The following is a 26,986-nucleotide window of genomic DNA, read 5'->3' on the forward strand; positions in this document are numbered from 1 at the left end:
GATGCTTGCTCCTTGGAGGAAAAGCTATGATAATCCTAGACAGCATATTAAAAAGCTGAGACACTACTTTGCTGACAAGGGTCCGTCTAGTCAAAGCTATGGTTTTTCCAGTAGTCATGTATGGATATGAGAGTTGGTTGGATCATAAAGAACTCTAAGTGCCGAAGAATTGATACTTTTGAACTGTGGTGTTGGAGAAGACTCTTGAGAATCCTTTGGACTGCAAGGAGGTCAAAGCTGTCAATCCTAAAGGAAATCAGTCCTGAATATTCATTGGAAGGACTGATACTGAAGCTGAAATTCCAATACTTTGGCCACCTGATGGGAAGAACTGACTCGTTGGAAAAGACCCTGATGCTGGGAAAGATTGAAGGCAGGAGGCGAAGGGGATGACACAGGATGAGATGGTTGGATGGCATCACTGACTCTATGGACATGAGTTTGAGCAAGCTCTGGGAGTTGGTGAAGGACAGGGAAGCCTGGCATGCTGTAGTCCATGGGGTTGCAAAGAATTGGACACGACTGAGCGACTGAACTGAGCTGATGTCTCTTGCCTGACCCTTGTGACTCTTGGGTTGGTAGCCCCTGCAGTAGACCCTGGCTGTTTCCAGTTTGTGGTATACCATGAGGGTTTGATGAGCCTGTCTCTCATTCCTGATTTCTGTTTCCCAGTCTAAAGATCAGCACTGACAAAATATAGCAACCTACAAAAACAAACAAAAAATGGAGATGTGTTCCTCATGACCCAGATATTTTTCGGTTTTTTTTTTTTCATTATTTAAAGGATGTTTACCATATTCATGGAAAATGCTTGTATTTTATGTCTTCTGTTGTTTGCCTTTATTTCTTGCCAGGACAAGCAATGTTTGTTTTCATGTCATTTTCATTGCAGAGTAGCCAAAAGACAAAATTATTTTCAGCAAAGTATCTCCACTTTAAATAAAGTTTTCTAAACTTTTCTAGATAAAAATGCATAAAATTTTGAGAATCAGATGTTTTTTTATTTTAAGCTGTATTATTTTGTCTTCATGTATGTCCAGTTAGTCTAGTACTGCTAAGTCGCTTCAGTCATGTCCGACTCTGTGTGACCCCATAGACGGCAGCCCACCAGGCTCCCCCGTCCCTGGGATTCTCCAGGCAAGAACACTGGAGTAGGTTGTCATTTCCTTCTCCCATGCATGAAAGTGAAAAGTGAAAGTGAAGTCGCTCAGTTGTGTCCGACTCTTAGTGACCCCATGGACTGCAGCCTACCAGGCTCCTCCGTCCATGGGATTTTTCAGGCAAGGGTACTGGAGTGGGGTGCCATTGCCTTCTCCATTTACTGCATACTAGGTTAATAAAAATTTGGTCATTTCTACTGGCAATATGTGAAACCATTTCTCTGCTATATTTTAAGGCTGTATTAATACATTTAAAATATTTTATCAATATATTATTTTCAAAAAGTACTCCATGTTTAAACTTGTTTTAAAAACTGTTCTACTGTGTAAAAACAATGACTGCTATGCCAAAGCAGTTTTATTTGTAAGGGTCTTCTAAATTGTATAAGGATTATAAAATATTTTTCTTCTCTTTTCTCACAAAATCCTCCCAGCGAGTTGAAAATGGTGACTTCAACTGGATTGTTCCAGGAAAATTTTTAGCATTTAGTGGACCACATCCCAAAAGCAAAATTGAAAATGGTAGGTTTTTCTTTACTTTACCCTCCGAAAATATTAGTTAATCTTCTTTCATTTCTTGGTTTCCTAAGATAATGCTTTCTTTTGGTAATATTCTCCAAAGAATATTTATTAATTAAAAAGTTGAATAGTAGTAATTAGTATGTTAAATTTAGAGTTTAGTGAGTGGAACTATAATCACTGTTTAAAACTAGCAAATTTGTAGGTTGCTGTTAATAGTGTGTTCACTTTACCTTGACCCAATTATTAAAGAAGAATCTGAGAAACCAGCTGATCACAACAATAAGCAGGTTGATGAATTGTATCAGCTGATCTCAGATTTATTTGGTGGTGGAGGCGTGCTGCACATCACAGTATTCTTTTGGGAACAACATGATTAATAATGTGATGATGGTATCATCTATTGAGTACTTACTGTGTGCTGCTGCTGTTGCTGCTGCTAAGTTGCTTCAGTCGTGTCCGACTCTGTGCGACCCCATAGACGGCAGCCCACCAGGCTCCCCCGTCCCTGGGATTCTCCAGGCAAGAACACTGGAGTGGGTTGCCATTTCCTTCTCCGATGCATGGAAGTGAAAAGTGAAAGTAAAGTCGCTCAGTGGTGTCCGACTCTTAGGGACCCCATGGACTGCAGCCCACCAGGCTCCTCCACCCATGGGATTTTCCAGGCAACTGTGTGCTAGTTACCAGCTAATTACAGCACCATCTCATTTAGTGCACACACGATTCTATGTGGTGTAGGCACTATCTCCATTTCACAGAGGAGGAAACCGAGGCTTATGAGCAGGGAATTTGCCCAAGTTCACAGAGTAATATGCAGAACCGGTGGTACTTCAGCACAGAGTATAGCTTCTAAACCTCGTTACTGCACTGATCTGTTCAGTTCCATCCTGACAGCTAGGAACAATCTTCCAGCTGACAAAAGTTAAACTACTTATTTGCAGTCTTTGTATAGCCAGAGGCATACATATTCAGGGGAAAAAAAAAACTAAAAATAAGCCTCTTGAGGGAAGGGACATAGGTATACCTATGGCTGATTCATGTTGATATTTGGCAAAAACCAACATAATACTGTAAAGCAATTATTCTTCAATTAAAAATAAATTTAATAAAAAAATAAGCCTTTTGAATGAAATATGGTTGACTATGTGAGTTTCCTCAGCATATTTTTTTTTTTTTACTTATTATTATTATTTTTTAACCTCACATTCCCTAGAACACAAATAATGATAGGCACCAAAAGTTTAAGAATGATTTATGGGAGAAATACATAAATTTTAAAAATATCACCAGAACATAATAACTCATCTTTTTCCTGCCCCCTATCTGGTCTTACAGTTGAAACTCTAGTCCTCCAAAGAAACATAATTTAAAACCCCTATTCTAGATTTATTCTTCTTTAAATTATCATCATCATCATAACTATTTATTCCAAAATCTAGTTTCATTGCATATGGTTATTCATGCATTTGGATTTGATCATTTGTTTGCATTTTCACACATGTGCCTATCATTTCATACCTATCATCTGTCTCCCAGGGAACTCTGCTTGAATTATGGTTTTCCTCTGGGGATGGGTAATCCTCCTGACAAACAGGCAGTCACTGTACTGAAGCCAGAGTTAGATCTTCTTATTCACAAATTTGCTCATGAGTCTTTTTCACTTCAGACGTTGACTGATTAACCTCTCTTCTGTTGGATTGTTAGGAATAACTTGTTAAGTGCCTCAGGGAACTGCTTTTCCAGAGTTGGTCTTCAAGACAGGATTGATTAAATCTCCCTTTTGTGCAAAATGACCCAACTCAGACCCAGAAAACTTAAGTAGGCATATGGTTTCTGTAGTGGCTTTGTTTTTGCATGAAGCTGAAAGAATTTTACCATTTAGGATTTCATTTTTAAATGAAATTTCCTTAAAGAGAAGCTGAGGAATATAATTTTTAAAAACCATTTAAAATATTTTTATAGAGGTAATGCCTGATTATCATTTTTGAAAAAGAAGAAAATGCAGATGAACTAATATTATTAGCAGCATAAAAAGTGATCTATAATTGTAACTATGTTTTCTGTGTTTACTAGTTGGTGGTGGGATTTTTTTTTTAATTTTATTTTATTTTTAAACTTTGCATAATTGTATTAGTTTTGCCAAATATCAAAATGAATCCATCACAGGTATACATGTGCTCCCCATCCTGAACCCTCCTCCCTCCTCCCTCCCCATACCATCCCTCTGGGTCGTCCCAGTGCACTAGCCCCAAGCATCCAGTATCGTGCATTGAACCTGGACTGGCATCTCGTTTCATACATGATATTTTACATGTTTCAATGCCATTCTCCCAAATCTTCCCACCCTCTCCCTCTCCCACAGAGTCCATAAGACTGTTCTATACATCAGTGTCTCTTTTGCTGTCTCGTACACAGGGTTATTGTTACCATCTTTCTAAATTCCATATATATGCGTTAGTATACTGTATTGGTGTTTTTCCTTCTGGCTTACTTCACTCTGTATAATAGGCTCCAGTTTCATCCACCTCATTAGAACTGATTCAAATGAATTCTTTTTAATGGCTGAGTAATACTCCATTGTGTATATGTACCACAGCTTTCTTATCCATTCATCCATTCAACCTAGATGGACATCTAGGTTGCTTCCATGTCCTGGCTATTATAAACAGTGCTGCGATGAACATTGGGGTACACGTGTCTCTTTCCCTTCTGGTTTCCTCAGTATGTATGCCCAGCAGTGGGATTGCTGGATCATAAGGCAGTTCTATTTCCAGTTTTTTAAGGAATCTCCACACTGTTCTCCATAGTGGCTGTACTAGTTTGCATTCCCACCAACAGTGTAAGAGGGTTCCCTTTTCTCCACACCCTCTCCAACATTTATTAAGGATATTAATTTTCTCTTTATCTGTTTTTTTTTTTTGGCACACAGTTTTTTTTTTTTTTTCCTAAAGAATACACACACACACAGAGACTTACAAAAATATTTCTTTTTTTTTTTTATCAGCATGGAGTTATAACATGATTGATATCTTTTAGCAACTATTTTTTTCACTTAATGTATCACAGACTCCTTTCTATGGCAAGGAGATCTTCATTATAAATATAGATAATGGTAATCTTCATGATAAATGTAGATCGTCATTATAATTTTCCGTGAATGCATTCAATTACTATACCATAGTTTTGATAATTACTTGATTAATTTTTGAATGAGATCTGGGTTATTCACAGTTTTTCACTTTTTAAAAACTGTAATGGTTGGCATACTTGTCCATATATCTTTTTTGCAGCCCCAGTTTCTTTTCTATATTCTCAAGAAGAATCACAAGGTAAAAGGCCATGAGTACTTTGTGTGTCAGTTCTTAATTGTCAAAAATCTTAAAATTGTTTCCAGTCCTATTTTACAGCATGGGGAAATCATTAGCTACCATTTGCTTATGTGCCAGGAGCGATGCTAAGCCTTTTGTGCACACTTCATCTGTTGAATAATCAGAACCACCCCCTGGAGCAGGGGGTAGCTGTTTTGTGGATGAGAAGATAGAAGCTTGGTAACCTAACTTGCCCAGGTTGACAGAGCTGGAAAGTAGCATTGTGTGGATTCAAACATAGGTCACTTTGATTCCAAATTCTGTGTTCTTTTTTTATTTTACTTCAGAGGAAAAACGTGTTCACTATAGAAACTTTAAGCAATCTAGATAAAAAGTCACGTGTAATTATATTATCTAAAAATAACCACTGTCAAGTCATCACTCTATATTCATCTTTTCTTTTCTGAATACATATATTGTGCCCTCTCACATTGAGGGAAAAAAACCAAGATCTGAAAGTGCTGCTTATATAATACTTATCAGTTTTTATGTCTAGAGCAATTTCATTTAAGGCTGTAATTGTTAGATTATTGATATTTTACCTGAATCCCCATTTTAAAATCTGATATTCACTGAAAGTATCATTATATTTTTTGCAAAGGGTTTTAATTTAAGGTAAAGAGTCCTTTTTGAACTTAAGAAAATATTTTCTGATGTAATTAGTAAACTTGATCCAGTTACAGTGAAGTCCTGGCACATTCTTTTTTCTTTTTTTGAGTTGACAAACCCTATGTTTCCTGGGGAGGCTGAAAGTCGTTTTAGGGGGTTTGTTAGCAGAAAAGGTATACTTTCAAGAAATTAACACTCAAATGACTGTTGCTAGGATGTAGTAAAAGGAAGCCCTAAAATCTTGGGATCTGGCAGAAAGCATTGTAACAGTCTTAAGTGTGTGTTGTGTCAGCAGAGACTAACCAGGAATTCCTTACAGCCATCTTTGTTCACATTCTTTTTGACAGGTTGGAAGGGAGGAACCCTACCCCCTTTTTGGTTAATAAACTTGACTAATATAGCAGTAGGACAAATTCGATTTCAAATTTTTTCCAAAAAAATTCCCCAAATTCTCAGCTGGCAATGTCCTTCTCATTTCCACCTTAAAAAGAAAGTAAAAAGCACAGAGAAAGCTTGGAACAGAGAATCCCAACAATTTGAAGTGTCACCTGGCTCATTTAAGGAGAGAAGCTCAAGTGTAGTGCCTGAGCTGGTTGAAGCCTGCCTCTGCCCCTGGCTGTATGGTTGTTGTCGTTCAGTCGCTTAGTCATATCCGACTCTGCGACCCCAGCAGCGGCACGCCAGGCCTCTCTTGTCCTTCACCATCTCGCAAAGTTTGCCCAAGTTCATGTCCATTGCATCAGTTAACTGGCTGTGTTAACTTACACCAGTTCCTCAACTTCTCTTCGTATCAAAAGGGGGAAAGTGGGATACACTGTGCAGGCATTTGGTGAGGATTGCAGATATCCTCAGTGGTGAAAAAAATCCGCCTGCCAGTGCAGGAGACACAAGAGATGTGGGTGGGATCCCTGAGAGGGGAGGATCCCCTGGAGGAGGAAATGGCAACCTACTCCAATATTCTTGCCTAGGAAATCCCGTGGACAGAGGAGCCTGGTGAGCTACAGTCCATGGTGTCACAAAGAGTCGGGCATGACTGAGCAACTGAGCACACTCACACACACAACAGAGATTTTTTAGGAAGTGTCTTGCACAGTGTCGGGCACATTAACAGGTGTTATTAGAGAGCAGATACTCTGATTATATTTTTATCATTAGAGAACCTAATAAACATATTTTATTGCTTTCCAATTTTCCTGCCTATCTTGCCGTTTTAACTTTTAATAAAGAATGGGTGGATTGGTCATTTGACTTTACTGTTCTGAAGTTTCCTAACTTTAAATGAGGGGCTCGGAAAAGATGCATTTTTACAGTCCCTCTTTCTGAAAATCTTTCTGGTCAGCACCAGGGCTGTGCTTGAGCTTTATGATGTCAGGGCTCCATCTAGCGGCCAGACGGAGGAAGGTTTGTTTGAATGGTCCCTCAGTTCACACTATGCTAATGGTCCCTCAGTTCACACTATGCTAAGTCGCTTTAGTCGTGTCCGACTCTGTGTGATCCCATAGATGGCAGCCCACCAAGCTCCCCTGTCCCTGGGATTCTCCAGGCAAGAACACTGGAGTGGGTTGCCATTTCCTTCTCCAATGCATGAAAGTGAAAAGTAAAAGTGAAGTCGCTCTGTCGTGTCCGACTCTTCACCATCCAATGGCCTGCAGCCTACGAGGCTCCTCTGTCCATGGGATTTTCCAGGCAAGAGTACTGGAGTGGGGTGCCATTGCCTTCTCCGTCCACACTGATAAAACCAGTCCCCTATCAGAAGCATCTGAACACAGTTAAAACACCCACAAACAGTTGTTTAGAAGTCAGAGGATATTGTCATTGTTGGTTATAACTTGTTCGAAACACTTTTTGAGGATTTTTAAGATATATGCTCACCAACTCTAGGAAGTGCAGCCCTTGATGTTCATATAACATTCCGTTTTCTAACATAGAATAGAGTTGGGTTTTGCCTGAGATGAGCCCCAGCACAGGCCCTGGAATCTGACTGTTGTTCTGTCGTTAAGTTGTATCCGACTCTTTTGTGACCCCATGGGCCATAGCCCACCAGACTCTTCTGTCCATGGGATTTCCCAGGCAAGAATACTGGAATGGGTTGTCATTTTTCTTCTCAAGGGGATCTTCCCGACCCAGAGATCAAACCCAAAAGCTCCTGCCATGGCAGGCATATTCTTTACTGTTGAGCTGTCAGGGAAGCCCATTTATTCTTGTTATCAAAGGTAAACTGAAAGCTTTCATTTGGCAATCTGACTGCTAGGGTTCAAACGCTGCCTCTGTCTCTTCCCAGCAGTGTGTCCATGAGTCAGTTCACTTTTCCAGGCATTGTTAACTGAGTAAGGTTTATTGAGATGAGATACATGAAACACTTAGCTTAGGGACTGGCATATAGAAGTGCTCAATATATGTTAAGTATGATTATTACCATTATTGTTATTTTTTCAATGCCCTATTGCCAAATCTGCATACCTGTTCAGTGTTCTTCTCTCAAAAGATATACATAGTTTCTATTGATAGTAGATTTAGGTATATTATCTGTAATGCTGTTTACTTATGATGGAAATTCATGTATGAAAAGAGAAGCTCTCACAGCTTTGGTGGAGGAGGGGAGCTGCTGCTGCTGCTAAGTCACGTCAGTCGTGTCCGACTCTGTGTGACCCCATAGACGGCAGCCCACCAGGCTCTTCCGTCCCTGGGATTCTCCAGGTAAGAACACTGGAGTGGGTTGCCATTTCCTTCTCCAGTGCATGAAAGTGAAAAATGAAAGTGAAGTCGCTCAGTCGTGTCCGACTCTTAGCGATCCCATGGACTGCAGCCTACCAGGCTCCTCCGTCCATGGGAGTTTCCAGGCAAGAGTACTGGAGTGGGTCGCCAGTGCCTTCTCTGGAGGAGGGAAGGGACAGTACCAAATGAACCATTAGCACACTTCATGACAGGTGCTATCATGGAGGTGCCAAGTGTGCTAGGAAGCCAGGGTCAGAAGCCCTTGTCAGCCCATCATACCACGGGAAGGTTCCCATGCCATGAATTCATGAACCCTCTCCTTCCCATTCCTTACACAATAGAAGAGCACTTGTTATTTATCCCTTTAGGCTGGGAAATGATTTGAGCACACAAACCAACTAGGGAAACAGATCTGGTTTTTTTTTTTTCCTAAGCTGAAAAGCATCTGTTTTCTCTAAATGTGTATAAGTCACTGTTTCTACACAGAAGATTTTAAATAAACTCTGTATTACTTGTTTGCTCCAAAGTAGCATGGTTTGTGAAAATCATGTATTTGGGCTGTGTTAGGCCCGTCTGCCAGTTCTGCCTCTATCCCTTGTGTGGCCTTGGCCAAGTGTACCAGTTAGGGCTCTTGATTGCAGGCAGCAGAACTCTGGTAAATTAAACCAAAAAGGCATATTGGGATTATGCTGGGGAGCTCACAGCCTCCAATGGAAGGCTGGAAAATGAGGTTTAGGAAATGAGCAGGATCTAAGAAAGATCGTATCTCAGCAGGATCCAGGCAGGACTAGAAACCACTTCATTTCAAATAGAAGGAAGGGATGCAATAGAAGGAATTTGCTAGAAACTGAAAGTGTTAGTTGCTCAGTTGTGTCCAACTCTTTGCAATCACATGGACTGTAGCCCTCCAGGCTCCTCTGTCCAGGGAATTCTCCAGGCAAATATATTGGAGTGGGCTGCCATTTCCTCTTCCAGGGGCAACTACCACACAATTGCACTCATTTCACAGGCTAGCAAAGTAATGCTCAAAATTCTCCAAGCCTAGGCTTCAACAGTATGTGAACCAAGAACTTTCAGATGTTCAAGCTGGATTTAGAAAAGGCATAAGAACCAGAGATCAAATTGCCAACATGCATTGGATCATAGAAAAAGCAAGAGAATTCCAGAAAAACTTCTATTTCTGCTTCATTGACTACGCTAAAGCTTTTGACTGTGTGGATCACAAAAAATTGTGGAAAATTCCTAAAGAAGACCACCTTACCTGTCTCCTGAGAAATCTGTATCAGGTCAAGAAGCAACAGTTAGAACTGAACACGGAACAATGAACTGGTTCCAAATTGGGAAAGAAGTACATCAAGGCTATATATTGTCACCCTGCTTATTTAACTTATATTCAGAGTACATCATGCGAAATTCTGGGCTGGATGAAGCACAAGCTGGAATCAAGATTGCTGGGAGAAATATCAATAACCTCAGATATGCAGATGACACCACCCTTATGGCAAAAAGTGAAGAGGAACTAAAGAGCCTCTTGATGAAGGTGAAAGAGGAGAGTGAAAAAGCTGGCTGGAATCTCAACATTCAAAAAACGAAAGTCATGGCATCCAGTCCCATCACTTCAAGGCAAATAGATGGGGAAGCCATGGGAACAGTGACAGACTTTATTTTCTTGGACTCCAAAATCACTGCAGATGGTGAGATGAAATTAAAAGATGTTTCCTCCTTGGAAGAAAAGCTATGACAAACCTAGACAGCAAACTAAAAAACAGACACATTACTTTGCTGACAAAGGTCTGAATAGTCAAACTTATGGTTTTTCCAGTAGTAATGTGTGAATGTGAGAGTTGGACCATAAAGAAGGCTGAGCACTGAAGAATTGATGCTTTTGAACTGTGGTGTTGGAGAAGACTCTTGAGAGTCCCTTGGACTGCAAGGAGATCAAACCAGTCAGTCCTAAAGGAAGTCAATCCTGAATATTCATTGGAAGGACTGATGGTGAAGCTGAAGCTCCAATACTTTGGCTACCTGATGGGACCAGCTGCCTCGTTAGAAAAGACCCTGATGCTGGGAAAGATTGAGGGCAGGAGGAGAAGGGGACGACAGAGGATGAGATGGGTGGATGGCATCACTGACTCAATGAACATGAGTTTGATCAGGCTCCAGGAGATGATGAAGGACAGGGAAGCCTGGCATGCTGCAATCCATGGGATTGCAAAGAGTCGGACATGACTGAACAACTTTCAGGGGATCTTCCCAATCTAGGGATGAAACTCAGGTCTCCAGCTTTGCAGATAGATTCTTTACCTTCCGAGCCACCAGGGAAGCCCAAGGAATTTGCTAGAAAGAAAGTTAAAAAGTAAAAGGGCAACTCTGGAAAAAAAAAACAACAGCATATTAAGGAAGAAATAGTTATTGCCTTTAAGGCCAGGGTTAGGGGAACAGAAAGGAAAACGTGAGACTACCAACCTGGGAGCTCTGAAGGGCTGGTGCTGGCACTTGAGGCCTGAGGAGTGGGGACCATGAGGCTCGGCTGGTGCTGGGAATGCCAAACTAAGCTGGGAGTTCCTCTCTTCTGCAGAAGCCATGCTGGCAGGAAAACATGTGGTGTCTCTTCCTCCTCTGGCCTCCACTTGTTCCGGCCGTGTTTTAGTGCCTCCCATTTTTCAAACTGACAGAAAACCAGAGGGAAAGGTAGTTTGGGAAAATGTTAAATGTACACCTAAGACTCTTGTTGGCTTGCAACTAAGAGAAAATAGGAAACAACCAGCATATTCGAGGTTCGAGACAGCAGGAAATACAACCAAGGACACAGTGCAGAGAATGCTGGTTCGCCTTGCTGGCTGCTGCTGCCCACCACGCTTGGAGTCCTGAGTGGTGAACGAGTCCTGAGTGCGATCATCTCACTTGGTGTGCCCTGAATGGGTTATAGCCGTAGTAATCAGTGCGCTGAGAAATAAGTCCCTTTAGCCCCTGGGGCCACTAGGTAAGGCTTGCAGTGTCCAGAGCCCCCAGTGGTCACCTTCATGACTGGCCAAGCGTAGGTCATGCGTAGGGCTTCCCAGGTGGCACTAGTTGTAAAGAAGCCACCTGCCAATGAAGGAGATGTAAGAGACAATGGTTCCATCCCAGGGTTGGGAAAATCCCCTGGAAGAGGGCATGGCAACCCACTCCAGTATTCTTGCCTGGAGAATTCCGTGAACAGAGGAGCCTGGTGGGCTGCAGACCACAGAGTCACACAAAGTAGGACACGACTAGAGTGACTTAGCACGCACCCACAGGTCACGCATCTGTAACCCAGCTCCCAGCAATAGTCACGTGGTGCTGGACAACTCACAATAGAATACTCACAATTCTGAACACCTGTTCGCCTCAAAAAAGGAAATATCTCCTTAACTGATTACTCAACCTCTTTTAGTTAACTGTTACATGGGGTTTACTCTTTTTATCTTAATAGGTTGTTCTGAGGATTAAAAAAAACTTACATGCACTTGTGACTTGTACATAGTAGGTATGCTCTTCAGTGGGGGAATGCACTGTAGATTAAAACTATACATCTGGCAAAAAGGCTTTAACTGTAGCTCAAAAGTATTTGTCAAGAGGAAGAAATAACAGAGAGTCCTCCCAGGCCTACTGTGCACCCTGAGGGCCTCATGAATGCCTTTGTTTTTGGCTTGGAGGGCACGTGCTCCTGGGATTTGAATCTTAAGAGGTTGAGGTTTTGAACTATTCAAGAGTTTCTTTACAATACTCATATGTTTTTTTTTTCTTCTCTCCCTCCCATGGTGTTTTTCTCCAGTTATTCAGATGGCTGCTTTTAGGAAGGTGCTTCGACTTCACCCTCTCCTGAAATGCACTTTCTTCCTAAGCTCTGTTGAGACTGATCTCTATCTTGAAGGGTTTTCGTGTTCCTGGGTTACATGAGACGACATACGTGCCTTTTGCTTACACCTGCTGCTTCCCTTTAGGTTATCCTCTTCACGCCCCCGAAGCCTACTTTCCTTATTTCAAAAAGCATAACGTGACGGCGGTCGTGAGGCTGAACAAAAAGATCTACGAGGCGAAGCGCTTCACGGATGCGGGCTTCGAGCACTATGACCTCTTCTTCATCGACGGCAGCACTCCCAGCGACAACATCGTGCGGAGGTTCCTGAATATCTGCGAGAACACCGAGGGGGCGATCGCCGTCCACTGCAAAGGTGCGAGCAAGGAGGCCTTGGTGGGCACCGGAAGGGGGTGAGACCAAAGGCAGCACAACAGGCGAAACAAAACCAGTTAGCTTCTTAGGAAACAAATGGGTTTGGTTTTAGAACACTGGAACCCCCGCCCCCCGCCCCAGCTCAGCTGGTAACAGGAGACCCCAGTTCGATTCCTGGGTTGGGAAGAACCCCTGGGGAAAGGGATAGGGTACCCACTCCAGTATTCTTGGGCTTCCCTGGTGGCTCAGATGGTAAAGAATCCCCCTGCAATGCCAGACACCTGGATTCAGTCCCTGGATTGGGAAGATCCCCTGTTGAAGGGCATGGCAACCCACTCCAGTATTCTTGCCTGGAGAAACTCCATGGACAGAGGAGCCTGGCGGCCTACAGTACATGGGGTTGCAGAGTTGGATACGACTGAGCGACTAAGCACACAGCATCCCTCCCCCCAGTAGTCTTTAGCATCATGGAACCGAATGTCTTGCCTGCCCATTGCTAGGGAGGGGTAGTGTACCTGGCTCATCGCTAGCTTCCTTGCCACAGGTGTGTTACTACCTCTGAATGACTGAAAGACTTGTGTAAATGCATCTCTGGCCTCCAGGAGAGGGTACTTTGGGACAGGAGTCGCCAGATTTGCAAATAAAAATACAAGATGCCCGGTTAAGTTTGAATTTTAGATAAACAGCGAGTACTTTTTTTTTTTAGCATGTCTCAAATATTGCACCAAACATATATTCTGTATTTTACCTGGAAACCATGTGTCAGCTACTCAGAAAATATGAAATAACTTTTGCTTTAAGCCTAGTTGTTGGGCTTTGCGGAGGCTCGCATTGTAGATTTTCCAGCACGGTGGAAGGTATTTTACTGGGGTCTTTGGTTTCAGAGAGGAGAAACTGCTTGGCCATCAAAGGCGGAGCCTCTTGTTGCTCACATGCGGCTTTTCGTACTGCCGCTGGGTGGTGCTGTTCTCCGGGGTTGCGTCTGAGAAGTCGGTTTCTGTGGCGTTTTATGCAAATTGTCTAGTAGGTGTTGGGGATTGTACTGTTCTTTTCCTGTGCTTGTGCTGCTGTAACTGACTTATTCAGACGAGCATGGCCTTGGTTCTGACAGAAATTAAAATACCGTTTTGTAGGCCCTTGTTTCTATGTTTAAGAGTTGAGTAGGTGGAGGTACTTTGCTGAAAATGTGAGCAGCAACTGAAAGCTGCATTTTGAGAGAGGCTGGGCGATGGAAACAGCTGCATGTGGCCCCTGGTTCAGCTGCCGGCTCCTCGGTTGGGTCAGGCTTCGTCCACGAGAACACAAAGCCCCCGACTGGCTGGACTTGCTGTCTCCCGGGTGGTGGGGGAGTGGGAGGGTGGATCTGCTAGGAAGGTGTCTCTAGACTGGTGCTTTCCGTTCTGCCCAGGTCACGGCGGGGTGGCTGTGCTCTGGCTTTCCCCCGTGTGATCCCTGTGCACCTGGCTCTGCCTCTGTATCTCATTTTGTTAAAGATTGCCTAGGCCCAAGGAAAAGCCTGCATTTCTCATGCCATTGGCCAGCTTTAGTATGCACAGGGTGCGCATCCACCAATGTGACTGGAAGGGACTTGAGCATCTGCACATTTTAGAATCCACGGGGATTCCAGAACCAGCCCCTCGCGGATACCAGGAGACCACTGAATGTCAAGTGTCGGTGGAACTCGAAAGCTAATGAGAATATGGCAGTTGCTAACACTAATTAAGCTAGAGGTGGTGATGGAATTCCAGTTGAGCTCTTTCAAATCCTAAAAGACGATGCTATGAAAGTGCTGCACTCAATATGCCAGCAAATTTGGAAAACTCGAGCAGTGGCCACGGGACTGGAAAAGGTCAGTTTTCATTCCAACCCCAAAGAAAGGCAATGCCAAAGAATGCTCAAACTACCGCACAGTTGCACTCATCTCACACACTAGTAAAGTAATGCTCAAAATTCTCCAAGCCAGGCTTCAGCAATACGTGAACCGTGAACTTCCAGATGTTCCAGCTGGTTTTAGAAAAGGCAGAGGAACCAGAGATCAAATTGCCAACATCTGCTGGATCATCGAAAAAGCAAGAGTTCCAGAAAAATATCTATTTCTGCTTTATTGATTACGCCAAAGCCTTTGACTGTATGGATCACAATAAACTGTGGAACATTCTGAAAGAGATGGGAATACCAGACCACCTGACCTGCCTCTTGAGAAACCTATATGCAGGTCAGGAAGCAATAGTTAGAATTGGACAGGGAACAACAGACTGGTTCCAAATAAGAAAAAGAGTACGTCAAGGCTGTATATTGTCACCCTGCTTATTTAACTTCTATGCAGAGTACATCATGAGAAACACTGGGCTGGAATCAAGATTGCCGGGAGAAATATCAATAAACTCAGATATGTAGATGACACCACCCTTAAGGCAGAAAGTGAAGAGGAACTAAAAAGCCTCTTGATGAAAGTGAAAGAGGAGTGAAAAAGTTGGCTTAAAGTTCAACATTCAGAAAACGAAGATCATGGCATCTGGTCCCATCACTTCATGGGAAATAGATGGGGAAACGGTGGAAACAGTGTCAGACTTTATATTTTGGGCTCCAAAATCACTGCAGATGGTGACTGCAGCCATGAAATTAAAAGACGCTTACTCCTTGGAAGGAAAGTTATGACCAACCTAGATAGCATATTGAAAAGCAGAGACATTACTTTGCCAACAAAGGCCCATCTAGTCAAGGCTATGGTTTTTCCAGTGGTCATGTATGGATGTGAGAGTTGGACTGTGAAGAAAGCTGAGCGCCAAAGAATTGATGCTTTTGAACTGTGGTGTTGGAGAAGACTCTTGAGAGTCCCTTGGACTGCAAGGAGATCCAGTCAGTCCATTCTAAAGGAGATCGGTCCTGGGTGTTCTTTGGAAGGAATGATGCTGAAGCTGAAACTCCAATACTTTGGCCACCTCATTCGAAGAGTTGACTCATTGGAAAAGACTCTGATGCTGGGAGGGATTGGGGGCAGGAGGAGAAGGGGATGACAGAGGATGAGATGGCTGGATGGCATCACTGACTCGATGGACGTGAGTCTGAGTGAACTCCAGGAGTTGGTGATGGACAGGGAGGCCTGGTGTGCTACAATTCATGGGGTCGCAAAGAGTCGGACACGACTGAGCAACTGAACTGAACTGAATGTTTAGTAGGAGCTATTCACATGCTCTCTTTCAAAGCTTTTGTGTCATAAAAAGCAGTATTTCTTATGGCATTAATTTGTCCTTATTTCCTAATCAGTTAGTTTTTTGGTTGCCAAGGCATGTAGTTTCTCTGCCTGTCATGTCTTGGTGGTTTAGTCACTAAGTCATGTCCAACTCTTGTGATCCCGTGGACTGTAGCCTGTCAGGCTCCTCTGTCCATGGGATTCTCCAGGCAAGAATACTGGAGTGGGTTGCCATTTCCTTCTCCAGGGGATCTTCCTGACCCAGGAATTGAACCCAGGTCTCCTGCACTGCAGGCAGATGATTTACCAACTTCTATGTCATGTCTTGGATTGAGAAATTCAGGGGAGGAGAAATGCAAAGCTTTCATTAAAACTCAGCATATCTCTTGATGTTATTCCTCACCTAACAAACGTTGGGAAAATAAGACGCTCTGGTGTTAAACATTCTTTTTACAGATATTCTCTCTATTATATCCTTGAGCTGTAATTGTTGCCCTTGTAAGGAATATTTTAAGAAATACATATATTTTATATTGCAGGGTTTTAAAAAAATATTTTAATCAGAACCTTTAGCATTGAAGTCAGTTCTTATATATGAAGGTCACATTTACAGGCGGTGACATTTTTTTGAGAGTTATTACATTTACTTCCACTTGTACACACATGTAGGATTCTTTCCCAAAGATTACACCTTTGATTTAATTACAGCTGTAATGCTTTTAATAGCATACTTAGCTACTATAGGCCTGTTAATTATTTTGACATCTGCCCTAATTAAGTCAGTTTAATTTCCTGGGAATTACAACAGCACAGAGCATTTTAATTGAATTCTAAGGAGGAGGAAGAGAGACTTATCCGATGTCAAATGAACTTTGGTAGCTGCTGAAAAGAGAATGACTATTTCATGCCTCAATGTAAAGTGCTAAAAATAGAGATAAACTGGAAAGTAATTTTCTGGGAATGTGCAAAATCTCATAACGATTCAGTATCTGCAGCTTGCCTTCTGGTTGATAAAATGAAGGACCATGATTTTGTGAAGTTTTCCAGCACAGATAATCATTAAACAGTGGCAACATTGTGATGTTCCGCTGTGTGATTTTTGATGATCTGTAGGGGTTTCAGAAAATGCCTGAAACTGTAAGGCAGTCAGCGTTTAACTTGGTATAAATAGAAGACTTTTCAACATCTTCTCTCCCTGTGCCAGGGAGCCCTTTAATTATGAATGCTTTAAAAAATTTGTTAAAGTTTTTATAGAAACTTAGTGAACTGTTCCTATTCTGTTGGGTTGTGGTAAGAGCTCCTGACTATTGAGTGCTAAGTAGGTTCTTTTTATAGATCTAAATTATAGACTCTTTAAAAGGGGGAAGCAACTTTTAGTTTTAGAGAAATTTGAAAAATTTCTGTGCCATCCTTTTCTTTTTGATTGTGAGTTTGTGTGATGAAGAGCCTAACCAAGGGAGCAGGTAGCCTCCTGCATGGGAGGGATACAGGGGGAGACAGGGCTATCTTGTAGAGAAGGCCATCTTCTCCCCAGGCTGAGACCCAGATTGGTGACTTGAAAAGGAGTACCCTGGAAACCGACTGGGCTTCCTGCCTCAGGCCGTCCAGCTGTATTCTATCAATATGATTACCTGAACAGTAGTCTTGTCAGATGTCTGAGGATTTAACAACTCTGCAGAAACCTAAAATATTTACTCTGGGCACAAACATGAAAGCCAATAAATCTTATATTAAAGGAAGAGAGTCCTACTGAGACCGCGATTAAGCTTCGCTCTTTTCTAAAGAATGTTGATGTTTGTTTGGGGGCAAAATGTACTTCAGATGAAAACAGGACACACAGACATACACACACACAAACCTTATCTAATAAAATAGTGTAAACATAATTTTTAAAAAGGGAGAGTTAATGGGAAGGGAATGCCAGGCATCCATAAACTTGAGCTTGATTATAATTCCATTGATGTATCCTCAACCTCAGGTGATACTACCCTCAAGGGAGAAAAATTTGTTTTGGGGTGGTAAACAAATGTTTTCCTTTTTTATGCAAAGAACAGATTTATACACAGTACATATAGAAATATGCGATCTGTCTGTGACAGTAAAATTTCATGGGGGACAATCAGGAGAAATAATGCCTAGAGAGACTCTTGGCTGGGCAAAGATTGAGAAACACTGATTTAGAGACATACCTTTTTACATTTTCACAGTTTTGAGACTAGGATGGATCTTAAAATGATTGCATATCATAGTTTAATTTTTCTTAGTGGAACTTAAATAATGGTGTGTGTCACACCATTAGATGACATGATTTTTTTTGGCTGAAAAATTGTGTATTTCCAAATGGTGAGGAGATTAGAGAAGATTGGCTTTATTATTTGAAAAATGATAGGAAAAGCTACAAAAGGACTCTTCCTTTAGAGGTGGGGAGATTCTGAAACATATAAATGAAGCTGCCAACTTTTTCCTATTTCCTTTTCTAACTGCATGTTTTCACGGATGACATTGTACCAGTTTTCCAGGCTAAAAGTATCAGTTGCCTTTCACCTTCCGTGTGACCCAATCAAAATGTCTTTCTAACTCAGCTCTTCCTTGTTACCACTGTCTCTCCCTACCTCTGCCTGGCAGCCAGCCTTCCTGCTTCTCTCTCTGGCTTCCATCTCTGACCTTTCCCATCCCGGAGGTATGCTGCAGCCTCACCCAGCTGCTTTTATCATGTCAATTTCTTTGTCCCCAAATATATGATGGCTTTATTTAGGGTTTTTTGTTGGTTAAAGGAAAAATCAGATATTTATAGGATAATGGCTATATGTTTATTATTAATAGTTGATAAATCATGAATTCCTAAATGAGCTGAATTTTGCTCATTAGAGCCTCATCTACAAATATTTGAGGAATAATAGCACATATATCACAAGGTGTGACCTAATCAGTGAGCAGATGGAGCACTGTGCATCTGAATCTGGAGAATCCCGAATAACTCAACAGTCCTTGGTGTCTTCAGCCCACAATTGGTAAGCTGCTTCCCCTAAGTACAGGCTCCTCCACTTGACTCAGAGGTGCCCCTTAATCTGGCCCCTCCATACCTATCTGACCTTATTTTCCACTCAACACACACTGACACATTCTCCAGGCCATCTGGCTTTCACTCATTGGACCCTTTGCTGAAATTGTCTGCAGCCTTCTTATTCTTTAGAGTCAGCTGAAGTCCTTGTCATCAATGACACATTCCTTGAAGACACCAACAACTCACACAGTCCCTTTCTCTGAGAGCCTAGCTTCAGTTTAAACCTAATTTCTTCACTTGTTGGTTATTCTTGTGTCTACAACTATTTGATAAAATATTGTGGTCAAAAATTATATCCTTTACTTGCTTATCTTCTTAACCTCTGAGCAAAGCCCTGACATGGGTAGCTGGTAGACAATCAGTCAGTAAACATTTGACCAACTGAATCAAATGTTTGAAAACAAAGACAGAGCCACTTTGTCATTCTATAAGAAAAAGAGTATATGATAGCAAGAGATTAAGTAGTGGAAAAATAACTCAGCGTAGTGCCTTACTCATAAGTGTTACTTAAATAAAAGTTTATAGTGCTGAGTTTAACTCCAAGAAGCCAGATATGGAAAGATTTAGAAAATAGTTATAAATAAGCATTAGTGGCTCAGTGCTGTATATCTCAAGAGAGGAGCATCCTGCTTGTCTTCATGTTTCTGGCCCCAGCATCTGTCACAGTGTCTCATACTCAGTGTTCTTAGTATTTGTAGGATGGAGTGACTGAGCAGATGAGCCAAAAGTGGAAAGAACTCTGGAGGATAGCAGGATCCCCAGGGAATTTTAGTCTGGAATTCCATAGTCATTTGTTATGCTAATATGAGTGAATTGATTAGTATGTTGGGCCTCAGTTCTGGTGTATGAACAGCAGTCACCGTATTTGAAGTCTTTATAGTTTGATCACATTTTTGAGTATTTTGGGGAAGGGGGAAGCCAGTGTAGATTTAAAAGAATTGTTTAAAATGCAAAGTCCTATCACTTTTATTTCTCTGGAGAGAGGGAAAAAATAGCACAATTTGTGAAAACACTTTGAAGAATGTTTTGATCATGATAGTAACCAGTACTTCTTTGACAATCATTTCTAATTGTATTGATTTCTCCTACATAACAGAAATTGGGTTTGACATAAGGAAAATATCCTGACACAAAAGCTTTTGAAAAATGCCAGAGCCTCAGGAAATGAAACTTGAGCACTTCTGTTGGCTTGGTTCTTTCTCACTGGAGTGCATGCTCTACGAGGGCGGTGACGATGTGTATTTTATTCATCACCTTATCCCCGGCTTCTAGCACAGCACCTGGCAGGTAGTAGCTGCTCCATCAGTGCATGTTGGCTGAGGAAATAATGAAATCCTGGTCTCTGAAAGAGTTACAAAGAAGTTAGGACAACCTAGTGGAAATAGTATTGAAACAGTCCTGGGCTTGGCAGCTAGTGAGGTCAGATGATGCTTATGGTATTGTCCTATTTGATTCTAGAATTCCTTATTCTACAATAAATTAAAAAAAACCTCACCATTTAAATAGGTCTAAAAAATGACCATGATAATATAATCAGTTACACTTACTGACTCAGCATCACATACACACAAACTGTTAACTGAGGGTTCATCTCCACCTGGACTGGAACTAAGGAGCGTGGAGACACGCCTGACAGCTGATATTTCGCAAGTGCTTGTCTGGAACCAGCATTGCCTTAACATTCACAAAGGCAGTCATTCTCAAAGGTCCTCGGGAGTTGAACTGTCCATAATTTTCAAGACCTTTGCTCTTTTATATAGATATATTTATATTTCCATATGTTTATTTTGATCATACGATCTGTGTTTTTTCTTGAGTTAGAATTATTATTTAGCCCCTGATCATGTAAAAAGCATTACATTATTGCCTGGGTTTAAATATCTTGCATTGTATTTCATACCATGGCAATTTCTGGACACAGTATGATTTCAGTATGTTTGTGGATGTATTTCCTGAATTTTGTATTTCTTGTTCTTTTCCCCTCTCCTGCAGCTGGTCTTGGAAGAACGGGGACCTTGATAGCCTGTTATGTCATGAAACACTACAGGTTTACACATGCAGAAATAATTGCTTGGATCAGAATCTGCCGGCCCGGCTCTATTATAGGACCCCAGCAACACTTCCTGGAAGAGTAAGTACATTGTCTCCGTTATTACATGGTGTCCTTGTTCCTGATTATTTTTGCCTCTTGCTGCCCAGTTGTGGACCCTGTCAAGCCTGTGGCTGTGAAATGGCTGCAATGTTAGAGAAGGCTGAGCCTTAGTCTAATGGAACATTGTTGATTTGACAGCTAATGCATTCTAACTTTGTACCTTTTATATCTCTTAGATCAGGTGAGAGTGAGAAGAAAATCACAGAGCTATCTCTGCCTACCTCTTTTCTGTCATTTTCTATGTGTGATCTGGCTACAGTGCAATTTTCTTATATCATCCCACTTGGCACTTTTCATTCTTTTGTTTGCACGTCTAAAAGCAGAATGAGAAAAAAACACGACCAAGGTCACTCAGTGATTTCAGCGACATTGCTGCTCCCCTGACAACTGACTACCCTGTTCATGGAGCTGCAACTTACGAGTGACCAAGGAGGAAAGGAAGAGAACTGGGATTTAGTCCTGGCTGTACCACTAACTAGCTTTATGACTATTATTTAGAAGAATACTTATAAATTCCTCCTTTGATTTGTTCACTCATTCATTAACTATTTGTCAAACCCCAGCCTGCAAGGAGAAGTTTAACCTGTATGGGTACACCCCTTTCTAGTTTCCCTTTACAAGTTCAGAAATTACCATTAATTTACCCATTAATAAAATGAGGAGATAAAATTAGCACGAGCTAATTTAGGTTCAACTCTAAAATATTATCAATTCGTGTCTTATACTGAAATTTCATTTTTTCCTTTTCTAGGATGGATTTATTTGCAATAGCATTCTTTTTCAGATAATTCCTTTCCCATTTAAATCATTTTATGTTGCTGAGAAACAAATGATCATGAATTGCATAGAAATATGCTGTAAGTAAACTACAAGCATTCAAATGGTTAAAAGAATTTGAGCTGGCTGAGGAGTTACCTAAGCTGCCAATCCCAGAGGGAATAAGTGATAGGAAAATAAATGCTGAAACACGTGCAGTTATACCTTAGCCTAAAAGAACGAGGTGTTACCATCTTTCTACATTCCATATATATGCGTTAGTATATTGTATTGGTGTTTTTCTTTCTGGCTTACTTCACTCTGTATAATTGGCTCCAGTTCCATCCATCTCATTAGAACTGATTCAAATGTATTCTTTTTAATGGCTGAGTAATACTCCATTGTGTATATGTACCACTGCTTTCTTATCCATTCATCTGCTGATGGACATCTAGGTTGCTTCCATGTCCTGGCTATTATAAACAGTGCTGCAATGAACACTGGGGTACACGTGTCTCTTTCGCTTCTGGTTTCCTCAGTGTGTATGCCCAGCAGTGGGATTGCTAGATCATAAGGCAGTTCTATTTCCAGTTTTTTAAGGAATCTCCACACTGTTCTCCATAGTGGCTGTACTAGTTTGCGTTCCCACCAACAGTGTAAGAGGGTTCCCTTTTCTCCACACCCTCTCCAGCATTTATTGCTTGTGGACTTTTGGATCGCAGCCATTCTGACTGGCGTGAAATGGTACCTCATAGTGGTGCACTGGGACGACCCAGAGGGATGGTATGGGGAGGGAGGAGGGTTCAGGATGGGGAACAAATGTATACCTGTGGCGGATTCATTTTGATATATGGCAAAACCAATACAATATTGTAAAGTTAAAAAATAAAATTAAATTTAAAAAAATATTTAAAAAAAATAAAAGAATGAGGTAGAAGTGTAATGAAGACACAAGGGAAGAATACTCAAGAACAGGACCATTAAGAAGACAACTTCTAGGTTGAATATCATGTGAGATATTAATACAAGTAAAAGAATTGTATTCTTTTAGTTTTCTTTTTGTCAGATTCCCTGCCAGTGATTTCCACTATTTTGCTTCCTGTGTGCCTACAGCAGGGGACTTGGTGCTGTATATCTGCCGGGGGCTTGTACTAATTACTTACTAAAGTTGAATAAATGGCCTTACAGTTAGAATACAAAAGACATTCCTAAACCGGGATCTTGAGGCCATCTCTTAAAATCAGTGTTTGGAAGAATGATTGTGTTTGGAAGACACAGTTTAGTGCGTTAGTGACATTCACGTATTCAACAGGTGCATGTTAGGTGCACACTCTCACCAGGCAATGCTCCTGATTCTGAGGATGCAACAGTGAAGGTGACAGGCAGGGTCCCTTCCTCCCAGGGTGCTGGTATTTCTAGTGTAAGGAGCGCACAATAAACAAGTGTTAAGTTTGGTTTCCAAGTGGCTCAGTGGTGAAGAATCCACCTGCCAATGCAGGAGACTCGAGTTTGATTTCTGGGTCAGGAAGATCCCCTGGAGGAGGAAATGGCAACCCACTCCAGTATTCTTGCCTGGGAAATCCCATGGACAGAGGAGCCTGACAGGGTACCGTCCACAGGGTCACAAAGAGTCAGACACAACTTAATGACTAAACAACAACAATGTGAATTGCATCTATCTTTTGAATGTAGAGCCAGGATGGTCATGATGTGCTATTATTTGTTCATATGACTGGATCTGGTATGCTAATGTTTATTAGCATATTCAGATTTCTGTGTCTGTATTGGTGTGTGATTTTCTTTTCTTGTAATACTTTGGTTAAGTTTTGATATGGGGGTTATGCTGTCTTTGTAAAACAAGTTGTGAAGCATTTCCTTCCTTCTCTGTTTCCTACAAAGAATCTATGTATAAAATAATATTATTAGATTTGAGGGGGTGGGATGGGAATGAGAGGGTCGTTGGGAAATAAGGGCCTGCTTGATGTTGGATGGTCTGGAAGGGTTGATCATCTGGTATGACAAAGGTAAACCAGAATGTGAGCCATGATGGGTTTGGTTCTGAAAAGCTTTTAGAGCTCGATGGGTCATCAGTAGAGGCCTGAATGTATGAGCCATCTGATGACTTTCTACCCAGCAGTCTATAGGGTCTTGTAACCAAGGGAATGAGGAAGGTTCTCTACGGGCCACTTGCTTAGGTGGGCAGGAGGGGAGCATGAGTACTTAGGTAATCTCTGCTGCTCTGCAGGGCAGTGTTGTGGTCCACTGGGGAAGGGGAGGTGCTGGGCCACAGGGAGCCTGGGGGCTTAGGTGGCCAGACACTTCTGTTCAGTGCATTCCCTGACTGTTTCTAACTTCCTGCCGGGAAAGCTTATTTATCATACCTTTCTCCAGGCATTCTGTACACAACCTCAGGCCTTTTCCTAAGCTACATTTGGTGGCAGTAACAGTTTTTCTCTTACCTTTCTCATGCTGCTTGTACTAGTTGATAAAATTTACTTCCTCTATCATGTATAAATCATTAGAAGTGAGGGAAAGAGTTCATTTATGATTCTACTTTCTTTTAACAAGTTTCTCTAAGTTCCTAATGATGGAACTTTAAAATAATTTTCCATCCTGAACATGACTGTTACAATTTTCTGTTGATCTTAAGTTTTTTTCCAGTGGCCTTTAACATATCTGTCCATGTCATCCTTGACCCAGTTTACAGAGGTCCCTCCTTTCTTCCCTCATTTCCTTTATTCCTTCCTTCCTGCAACAACTGTTGATAATTGTTGAAAGCCACTGTTTGGCAGTATTCTTTGCACTTGGGGTGTTGCAGTAAAAGAGTAATTTCTGACCTATGGAGATGGAAGAAAAAGAATGAGAGGGAGGGGAGGAAGAAGAAAGCAGTGGTGGAGGCAGGGAGAAGTTGATTTGTTGTGTGGTTAATAAACAAATGTATCAATTATATGGGCTTCCCAGGTGGTGCTAGTGGTAAAGAATCCACCTGCCAACGCAGGAGATGCAAGAGACCCAGTTCCATTCCTGGGTGAGGAAGACATCCGGGAAGAGGGCATGGCAACCCACTCCAGTATTCTTGCCTGCGAAATTCCGTGGGTAGAGAAGCCTGGCAGGCTACAGTCCATGGGGCCACAAAGGGTCAGACACGACTGAGCGATTGTAGTTTCTCTGACCATGATGGGTGTGATATAGAAAAATGAAGCAAAGAATAGCAGAAAGCAGAGAAGGCAGTTTTAAATAATGTGGTAGCGGTGGGATGCATTGAAGGCTTTTGAGCAAAGGCCTCGAAGAAGTGAGAGAGTAAATGGTGGATGTTCTCAAGAAAAGGGTTTCCCTCCAAGGGAACAGCTGCTAAGGCTCTGAGCTGGACTGTTTCACAGGCCATCATGGCTTATGGGGCCAGGAGGAAGAGGTTAGAATATACATTCTGCTAGGCCTTTGTAGGAGTCTGACTTTTCTTTGGGTGAGGTGCAAAGTCATCAGAGGGGAACTTCCCTGGTAAAGAATTGGGCTTGCAAAGCAGGGGACGCAGGTTTGATCTTGGTTGGAGAACTACAATCCCACATGCAGTGGAGCAACGAAGCCCACACACCTTAACTAACACTTGACACAAACAAATAAGTATTAAAAAAAAAAAATCACCACCCTTAACTGCTATGTTAAAAAAAGGCAGAGGATTTTTGAGCAGAGGAGTGATGCAATCTGACTACAATAGGCACACACACATACAGATACTTTTTTAATTAACAATTTTATTTTGGGATAATTGTACATTAACATGCAGTTGTAAAAAATGACAGAAAACTCCTATGTACCTTTTACCCATTTTCTTAGTGCTACCATTTTACAAAGCTCTAATATATCAAAATCAGGATATTGACATTGGTACAGTTAAGATATAGATACAGTTAACATTCCCATCACTGCAAGAATCCCTCATGTTGCCTTTTTATAGCTACTCTCCCTTCCTTCCTGCCCACATCCCCTCCTTGACTCCTGACAACTGCCAATCTGCTCTTCCTTTACATATTGTCATCTCAAGAATGTTATGTATATGGAATCATAGAGCATGTAACCTTTTGGACTTTGTGTTTTTCACTCAGTATGATTCTCTGGAGATTCCTCCAGATTGTTGCATGTATCAATAATTGTTCTTTTTAGTGGCTGAGTAGCATTCCAAGGCGGAGAAGGCAATGGCAACCCACTCCAGTACTCTTGCCTGGAAAATCCCATGGACAGAGGAGCCTGGTAGGCTGCAGTCCATGGGGTCGCGAAGAGTCGGATACGACTGAGCGACCTCACTTTCACTTTTCACTTTCATGCATTGGAGAAGGAAATGGCAACCCACTCCAGTGTTCTTGCCTGGAGAATCCCAGGGACAGGGGAGCCTGGTGGGCTGCCGTCTATGGGGTCGCACAGAGTCGAACACGACTGAAGCGACTTAGCAGCAGCAGCAGCAGCAGCATTCCAAGGAAGGAATGTTCTACTGTTTGTTAACCATTTACCTGTTGAAGGACAACTGAACTGTTTCCAGTTTTCAGCTATTATGAATAAAGGTGCTGTAAATTTTCATGTACAGCTTTGTTCAAACATAAGTTTTCATTTCTCCTGGCTAAGTGCCCAAGAGTGCAGTTACTGGACTGTATGGTACCTGTTTACTTTTATAAGAAACTTGTCAAACTGTTTTCCAGTTTGGCTGTATCGTTTTGCATTTTCACCAGCAGTGTTTGAATGAATGAATTTCTTTTCATATTTGCGAGCATTTTCTTTTAGCCATTCTGATAGGTGTGTAATAATTGATCATTTTTCAGTTTGCATTAAAATTGTAATCGTCAGTAATAATGAACAACTTTCCACATACTTATTTGCCATCTTTATAATGTTTTGGTGAAGCATTTGTTCAAATCTGCCTATTCTTCATTTGTTTTCTTATTATTGAGTTTTGATAATTCTTTAATGTTCTGGGTGCTAGTCCTTTGTCTTATAAATGGTTTGCAAATATTTTCTCTCAGTCTGTAACTTGTCTTTTATATTCTAAATAGGATCTTTCACAGAGTAAAAGTTAAATTTTGATGAAGTCCAATTTATTAGTTTTTTTCCTTTTTTTTAGCTCATGCTATTAGTACCAAATCTAAGATCTCTTTGATTAGGCATAGGTCCCCTGAAGTTTATGACTCATTTTGAGTTAATTTTTGTGTAAGGTGTGAGACTCAGGTCAAGGTTCATTTTGTTTTTTGCCCATGGATTTCCAGTTA

The 26,986-nt window shown here is 41.5% G+C and overlaps 1 protein-coding gene across 19 annotated transcripts in view; it reads left to right on the forward strand.

Annotated features, from left to right (window-relative positions):
* Positions 1-26,986, forward strand: part of CDC14A (cell division cycle 14A) — a 210,689-nt gene that overhangs the window by 131,153 nt on the left and 52,550 nt on the right. For all 19 annotated transcript variants that reach the window (XM_086391454.1, XM_086391462.1, XM_086391465.1 and 16 more), the window contains 3 exons: positions 1,595-1,682; positions 12,337-12,567; positions 20,816-20,954. In XM_086391454.1, the coding sequence (XP_086247580.1) occupies positions 1,595-1,682; positions 12,337-12,567; positions 20,816-20,954 (458 nt within the window). The remainder of the gene's footprint in view (positions 1-1,594; positions 1,683-12,336; positions 12,568-20,815; positions 20,955-26,986) is intronic.

This window comes from Bos grunniens, chromosome 3 (assembly GCF_055505025.1).
Source record: "Bos grunniens cultivar Pamir isolate PY7600 chromosome 3, Bosgru_T2T1.0, whole genome shotgun sequence".
In the NCBI taxonomy this organism is placed as follows: Eukaryota; Metazoa; Chordata; class Mammalia; order Artiodactyla; family Bovidae; genus Bos; species Bos grunniens.